Raw genomic sequence first — 8,559 nt, forward strand, 5'->3', positions numbered from 1 at the left:
GAACTAGTCACAAGAGTTACTACAGCAGCTGCATGAGTCTGTGTGCCATCATGATATCCATCTTTCTTTCCATCTGCCTGTTCAGCCCTGTGCCTGAAACAGATCTGCTCCCAGATATGAGCGGTTGGCATGATGGCACACAAATGTCTGATAAGATATTTCAAAAACAGCCACTGTTGCTGCTATCAGTACCAGGAACCATGTCATATCATGTTCCACAAGCCTGGCTAGTGATTAAATGATCAAACAAAAGGTGTGGAAGAAATACACTCCCTCACCTTTAAACCAGCCGTGTTACAAATCAGGTCTAATTTTGTTTATTCGTGAATACTGCAATTAACTGTGACTCTCCTTCTATACTTTGGTTTGAACTATCAATTCAGATCAAAAGGACAAGCCAGGACAAAGCAGGGAGTTGAGGTAAAATACTGAGACATCAATCATTAAACGGTCCCAGGTGTGTTTTCATACTGAACATTGTGAAGCTCAGTTAGCTCTCAAGCTAACTGCCATGTCTGTAGAAGTGACAGTGAGCGAGCCTTGAATGTCACAACCTCAAGTCCTTTCCCCCAGAACAGCAGCGTCTCAGAGGGAGAGCATTCTGGGACGACCACCCCAACCAACCCGCCGTTCATTGACACCAGTCACACTGCCAGCTGGCAGCCTAAGCATACAGCACTGCCAGGGACACTGACACACAAACACACACACACAGACACACACACGCGCTAAGCAAGACAAGAGTATGTGCAGACCCAAACTATTAATCTCTTGAGGTGATGACTCGTGTTACTTTTTATGGTTATTTGCAACAGAAGGATGATACAGTGTGTGCTCTTCAGAAAAAGCAAAACCTCTGCTCCAGTTATGACAGCCAGCTGGAAAATGCAACTCAGTGGCGTATTTTCCTCAAAGTTCAGCGGGGGGCAGAAATTCCAGGCATTGGTGCCATGCTTTACCTACTGAGCCTCTATTCATTGCTGGAAGCGTGAGCCAGTGACCGCTACCGGGGTTATGGGGCCTTTCTTTAGGTATCATAGGTCAAAGGGTACAGCATGCCAACAACACTACCAGGGTTAGAGGTACAATTCCCTAATGGGATGAACGGTCAGGGCACGATACTGCTTCTGCTAGTTCATTATTCCCTGTGCAGCTCAAAGGGCACTGTACTTCCGGAGCAACAAAAATCACTCATGCGTTCTGTACAAAAACGGCAAAGCAAATCAGGTTAAAATGCAGCCTGCTGTAACATACTGTATCAGTGAGGAGCAGCAGCTTGCATGAGGGGGGCTGTGCATGTGTGCACGCCTTTGTTTGGTTGTGCATACTGCAGTGGAGCTGAAACTGCCTGTTGTGCCAGTTTTCAGAAGGGGGGGCCACATGCATGATCATTAACCTACACTCCACCGTGTCTGCAACGCCCACTTTTCTCATTTAGTGTGTCACGTCCTGTCATGTCCTTGTTCATCCTGATCTGGGCCACAAAATCCAATAGGATGAGCATAAAAAGTCACTACACTCACATTATTTACATTTTAGTAAAGGATGTACTGTTTATCACTCATTTGATACATGCACATTTCATTGTCAGGTTGCAGGTAATCCTGACAAACATGCTACCCTTATAAAATGTGTGACCTGGAGCTCTGTGGGGGTCGGCGGCGATTTGGACCAAGACTGACCGACCTACCTCAGCTGTTCTCCGGTGACGAGCACCTCGGCCAGCCGCTCCAGCTCTGCAGCCTTCTTCTGCATGGTGTTCCCGATCCCATCCATCTCTCTGCTAACATAAGAGGCACACACGCGGGCTGTTTTTGTTCCCAAATAATCACACACAAAGACATCATTTTGCACTGTGGGAAAACGCCTAAACGTGAATTTGTAAATGTGCAAAAGAACAAAAAAAATGCAGTGCAGCAAAGTGTGCACCAAGAGACAAACATTCACAAATGGGAACGAATGAATTGGAAAAACAAAGAATAAACAATGCATTGACACTGACTCGTTTTTTGCTTACCTCTCGAGAATCATTGGGAGCGAATAGATGGGTTAATCAGCTATTATTCCTTTGATGGTCGAGGAGGAAAATTAATCCATCCCAGGAAACATATGAAACAATGCAGGCAGTCAGAAGTCACAGCCCATACATCCCACCCATCAGTAGCGATCCACTTCTAATTCCTCGAAAACCTCCGCCGTCTCCAAATATCTGCAGATACACGCACATACATGCATGCATGCCACCTTTCCTTTATGAATCCCTCCGTTTAATTGATGCGCCCCGGATGCAGCGTTAATGAATCCAGCACACTCCCTTTCACTGTGCTCCGCTGGGCTGGTTTGTTTGTCACTGACACCACACAGGGCGAATACACGTTTTTCACCACGGCGCAGCCAGTGCCCATGCTCAAAGCCCCCGCATTGGGAGGCCTCTGCTGTCGTCACAGGGGGAGTTAACTGGAAGGGCGGGGTTACAGAGGCACGTGTCTGCGCTCGATTTCGGTATATTTTCCCCCACCCGCATTTAGCGAAGACGCGCCCCTATTCTGCCTCTGATTGGCTCTGAGCCTAACCGATCTAGCCTCATGCCTAAACCACCCAATCTAACTAATGAAGGTAACGAGTGATAGCCAATCACAGGCAGAGGAGGGCGGGTCTTCTCAGAGAACGGGTAGGAAAAAATAAAGCTCGACCCTGATCAAACTACAAGTAGGAGTAGAATGGGCCAGGTGGATAAATATGATTTAATTTTAGTCATTTCCGCATATTAACATGCGTTATTGTGTAAAATTACGAATATGTACTACTGGTAATAGCAAAAACATATTTACACAATATGAGGAAATGGTTTGTCTCATAAATAGCACACAATCAGGCCTACCTGAAAATATTGTGTGACACTTGACTATTTCGCGGTATTACTTCAGGTAATATAATGTTTCTTCGCTGTTACTTTCAATCCTCTTCTGTTAAACAACTGCACTGAATACAACAAGTGTGGACAAAAAGCTTTTCTTGAACTTTATCAACGTCTCATTAGCTTTACTCAACTTCTCAGGCTAGCAACAACCTAGCAACAGCAACCTAGCAACAGTAACTATCTCACCAGAGATTCCTCTTTTCAGTCTTCTTTCTCTTAACAAGTAGCCTCGGCAAATATTACAGAGAACATGTCTTACACAATTATTTATATTTTACTGTCTTACAGTTGTATCCTAATGTTGGTTCATGAAGTGATTATTGCTTTTGCAACAGTGGTGTCCAGTCCACTTTGGTTAAATTGAGGATTATTAGGCCTACTGGGTGTGTGAGACTGCTTATTAACCCCTCCCTCTTCGTACTCACTTTTCCATTTACTTTGCTTTAATGTGAGAGTCAAACAAACTTCTACCAAGTGATTTGGTGCAAAACTGCTGCAGATGTGAACAGGATTATTCTGAGTAGCTTTAGATGCACTGATAATCTGTTTTTTTATTCTTCAGATGATTTCAGCATCAGCAAAATGAGACTGAGATTGTTTTCTGTATGACATTGTGATAGTTAACCCTCCTGAATGTCATGTACAATGCTGCTGTTTTGTCTAGTTCAATACCAAATAATTGAGTAAAATGCAAATTAAATAATTTCTTGGGAGAAATGTTATCATTGCAGCAATACAATAGCATATGCAATAAAAACATTGCAACTGTAGATGTCATTTCTGTTGTAACTGCATGTATTTATTGAACCAAACATGTTTTTCTCCAAGTTGAACTAAAGTCTAAATCATATTTACAGTTATGATTAAAATGTGTCTGAGTTAATATGTTTTTTATGGCATATGACAATAATGGAAAACCAACCATAGTTTAATAAAAAATATCCTGATTACAAATGGGTAAAGGTGCACAAACAGCAACACAGAATTGGCTCCAGATGTGTATGTTGCTCAATGTATCAAATATCTAACGAAATGAGTTGAAACATGTCCAGAGCAAGATGTGTGTTGTTAGCTCAGTGTTACAACAGAAAATAGTATGAATGTGAAAATATAATGAGTTGATGAGATTTAAAGGCAAGATACAAATAAACAATAGATTATCAAAACTACACTCAAGAATAGATTCACAAAGTAATAAAAAAAATGCAATTGACAAAAATGTAAATTATTATAATGATGATGAAACAGCAGTTGTTTGAAAAGCTTACTGAATCTGGACTTTGTGTTATACAACTGTGGTTTTCAATGAGACTTCTTTGTATCATTGATTTCCATTATTAACTTATTAAGGCAGACCACACAAAGAATTTGATTTTTAAGAAAATAAGTTAAGTTTTATATCATATGTCAGTAATGTTATGTACAGGAATTACAAATCTTGTGCATTCCCAGAGAAACAGAAATGTTTCTGTGTTTGCAGTGAACATAAAACTACCATTTCCATCCAGGACAGATTAAGTCATCTGGCTTGTCTGGTTACACTGGTAAGAGTGTGTGTATGTGTGCGTATGTGTGTACACTACAGTATGTGTTCAAAGAAGTGATAAATGTAAATGTTATTATATTTAATAGCTTATAGCCTACATGTGGTCCCATAACCTTCATGATTTTATATGATTAACGAACGTTTAATGAATATCCACAGTTGATAAGAAAACGTCTGATAAATAAAAATGGAGCTTTGAACACTGAACCATCAGTTGATTTGTACACATTTTGTAACTCAGTTACGAATGGACAGGGACATTTTTTTCTTTTGTTTCACAAACACACAGGCAGCTAAATTCCCCCACAACATTTATCCAGATTACATAATATTTATCATATTGAAAGTTTTTATCTGTTTTTATCCTGTCACAGCAGGTACTAATTAGCTGAACATGTAAGACCCCTGGGACATCACTAATTGGGTGCATTATCGTAGTCTGCTCTTGTTCTATTCAGTCCATTTGGAAAGGCTGCACTCCCTCTTTCTCTACCTCCATCCATAATATGTTAACTTTCACTTGAGCAGCATCTTCAGTTTAAAATCAAATCTGCTGAATAATTTACTAAATATTTTTTAAGGTTTAGTTTGTCTTTTTTTCTTTTCCAATGAGGCTTGTATCATAGTATATTGATACTATCACTATCCTTATTATTATTAAATGTGTCTGGGATAGTCAATTAGAAAGCTGGGTGTATATTTCTGGATAAAGATGACATATTAGTAAGAAGGGCCCATTAATCTCTTTGCAACCAGAAGATTACAGACTGACTCATCTGAATGTTTTGCTTCTCCAAATCCTACATTTTAACTGCATATAAATGCAATACAAGCCCATCTTGAAAAGTGTTATTTGCCTCTCTCATGTATGTTAATGTGGTAGACAAAATATTAGTAGCCTGTAATGCACTAGTAGCTACAGCAACAACAACTACTACGACCTGAAATAATAAAAAATAAAGTAGAGTTATCACCTTTCTGACCATATAAGTAGAATTGATGGCAGAGCTGTTGTATTTGAGTGCATTAGATTGCACAGGTGTTCCTAACAAAATGCTAAGTTATTTCAAACTCTGCCTCGTCGACACAAGGTCCGACCACGACATCTGCAGGCTAATGGGGGGCATTGCGGACAGCGATTTTTTTTTTTTTAATCAACTGATTCTTATACGGCGACTTTGAGGACAATAAGTTATACAATATCTATAAGGCAACACGTTTTGACAGAGACGTGTCAGGCCAAATACATAATAATTGCAGAATTTCATACTTAATATGAATTAGATATATGACAAACAGGGTGCGAATAGTCACGTGGGCTAGTGGCGCAATGGATAACGCGTCTGACTACGGATCAGAAGATTCTAGGTTCGACTCCTGGCTAGCTCGTACTTTTTACCCCGGAAGAATTAAAAGAAAATAATAAAATAACTCCTTAAATAATGACTTCTGATCATTGTTGTGGTCACTAATGGACACATCGAGACCTCAAATTGTGGGACTAACCTTCAACAGATTCAACAGATTGGACTGGCACTGCTGTGAAAAGCTTTCAGGTGACTGACTGGCTGTAGTATGGAAGCCAGATGGCGATTGATAATCGGAATTTATGGGCCGTTATTGAAGTTTCCAAATATGAATTCTTCCTCTTCCCTTGTTTTGGAAAAATCCAAAAGGATTCAGTTTATTCCCTTTTAAAGATTATTACGCTCCATACCGTCTCTCTGCTGTAACCTCTAATTGACTGACAAACACGCCAGTGACTGCAATCATCACCTCTCCTTCCCCAGTCCGCCTTATCAAAAATAGTTTTAATCTTTGGGTATTCCTTTTGACAGGTTGGTTGTGTTAGGAAGCACAATAAAATAAATAACATAAATAGCCTCCTATACAACTGTACAATGGTGTTGCGGTTTCACATAGGCCAGAGATGGGCAACTTTGATGATAGAACTTTTAATAGTTTATTCCCACTACCACACTAAAAAGCCCAACTTCAAAATTGTTGTTCTCACATTTTTTTCAAAGCTGAGTGAACAAATATTTTTGAAAAACGTTTAGCTAACCCAAAACAAAGCTTACTAAGTGGTGCAACCCACTGAAAGTTTTAAGTTGAGAAAACTTGGGATAGAGGTGTGGGCGTCTGCTGAGAGGCACAGATAGTGCACAGGTAGCCTAGATGTTTACAATACTTGGGAGTAGTGATGTCATGTCACATTACCAAACGTGTACATCATCGGCTGTGCACCACTCTGTCAAGATCAGTCAATCTTATCAAAAAGATAAATAACTGTTTAGGAATTAGATCACTTTTAGCAGGACAAGTCAACTCGACCAAGTTTATGAACCACCGGAGCCACCGGAGTTGTCTGTGCTTTCTCGTCTCACAGGTAATCTGGGCCTGTTGACGTCCGGATGACAGATTCCAGTCCTAGCTTCAATGTTGATTTTCAATGTGCTTCTCTCTCCTATTCTTCCTCTCTCTCCTCTCTACCCCAACCGGTCGAGGCAGATGGCCGCCCACTTTGAGCCTGGTTCTACCTGAGGTTTCTTCCTGTTAAAAGGGAGTATTTTCTTGCCACTGTCACCAAGTGCTTGCTCATGTGGGAATGTTGGGTCTCTTTAAAATTAAAACCTGAAGAGTACGGTTTACAACCTGCTCTATGTGTCAAGTGCCTTGAGATGACTTTGTGGTGATGTGGCGCTATATAAATAAAGTTTGATTGATTGATTGACCTTTATGTATACTTTTGAAAGTGTGTGCTCGCGTGTGTGCGTGCGTGTGCGTGTGTGTTTACTGTGCAGGGGCGCCGTAAGTGGGTGAAAAGTTAGTACAACGAGGTTGTTCTTGCTAGTGACAGCCAATGAAGTTTCCGTCTACCAGGATTTGTATGCTGTGGCCAATCAGCGTTCGTATTGCTACCCAAGATTTACCTAGCAACTACCAAAAATTGACCAATCAGTGTTTTCTAGTTCCCGGCCTAACAGTGCAATTGCCTGCTGAACTTTTAAATATAGAATGTATAACAATAACGAGCAACTACGATTGTTTCACTTCGTACCAACATTTTGAAAATAAGTCTACCCTTTATGGCTTCTCACAGTACAAATAATTTTATACTAATAGATAGCTTACATTACCTGTCTCGTTAATAACGTTACAGCTTGCTTTCCGATAGCGACTTTATACTTATATTGTGACGATGTAAGTCAATTTGACATTAACAAAACGGGCCTGTTTGATGTTATCGTAAATAAGTAAGACTTTGGGTACTAACTACTTACTTATTATTGTTTTTCACTGTTCGAAAGCACATTATTATTCAATTTAAGATTTAGGATTTAGATATTTGTGTGACAATATGAATGTACAGTAGTGGTCATATGATCAAAACAATTTAGGACCGAGCGGGAATCGACACCGCTATCTCAGGGTGTATTTAGCTTTAGCTCGACTGACTGACTACCGACAGCAGCTTCGACTCCAGGCTGTTTGGTTGATCTGGGAAGTTAACACTTATCTGATCAGTTAGGTTGAGTCATACATTTATAACTGAACAGCCACAGTAGCTCATAATAATGTAGTAATGATTTATACATTTTGGATGTACTATAAATTTCCATCGGGCTAGTGGCGCAATGGATAACGCGTCTGACTACGGATCAGAAGATTCTAGGTTCGACTCCTGGCTAGCTCGTACTTTTTACCCCGGAAGATTTTTTTTTAAAAAATAACTCATTAAACAAGGACTTCTGGTCATTGTTGTGGTCACTAATGGACAAATCGAGACTTCAAATTGTGGGACTAACCTTCATCAGATTCAACAGATCTGACTGGCACTGGCACTGCTGTGAAAAGCTTTCAGGTGACTGACTGGCTGTAGTATAGAAGCCAGATGGCGATTGATAATCGGACTTTATGGGCCGTTATTGACTTGGTAAAAAACAAAGTTGCTCTAAACCCTGTTTAAAATGTGTATCACTCCGTAATCAATGTTTTTTTATTTACATTTTAATATTCTTTTTGTCTGACTTGTAGCACATAAATCCTGCGGTGGTAGAAGTACTTGGACCTGGCACATCTGCAGCACCAA

At 40.2% G+C, this 8,559-nt stretch overlaps 1 protein-coding gene and 2 non-coding genes across 4 annotated transcripts in view; 2 read left to right on the forward strand and 1 right to left on the reverse strand.

Annotated features, from left to right (window-relative positions):
- The window catches only part of deptor (DEP domain containing MTOR-interacting protein), a 37,865-nt gene extending 35,356 nt beyond the window's left edge, over positions 1–2,509 (reverse strand). Inside the window, exons 1-2 of one of the 2 annotated variants that reach the window (XM_062422362.1) lie at positions 2,018–2,509; positions 1,691–1,780 (exon numbers count right to left, since the gene is read on the reverse strand). In XM_062422362.1, the coding sequence (XP_062278346.1) occupies positions 1,691–1,780; positions 2,018–2,031 (104 nt within the window). In that variant the 5' untranslated portion in view covers positions 2,032–2,509. Of the gene's footprint in view, positions 1–1,690; positions 1,784–2,017 lie in introns of both variants that reach the window. The other variant, XM_062422361.1, reaches the window with a different exon arrangement.
- Positions 2,510–5,782: 3,273 nt separating this feature from the next.
- Positions 5,783–5,855, forward strand: trnar-acg (transfer RNA arginine (anticodon ACG)). Its single transcript has one exon. It is a non-coding gene; the product is annotated as a tRNA-Arg (tRNA).
- Positions 5,856–8,090: 2,235 nt separating this feature from the next.
- trnar-acg (transfer RNA arginine (anticodon ACG)) lies at positions 8,091–8,163 on the forward strand. The gene has a single exon. It is a non-coding gene; the product is annotated as a tRNA-Arg (tRNA).
- Positions 8,164–8,559: the final 396 nt, after the last annotated feature.

This window comes from Scomber scombrus, chromosome 7, assembly GCF_963691925.1.
Source record: "Scomber scombrus chromosome 7, fScoSco1.1, whole genome shotgun sequence".
NCBI classification, from domain to species: Eukaryota; Metazoa; Chordata; class Actinopteri; order Scombriformes; family Scombridae; genus Scomber; species Scomber scombrus.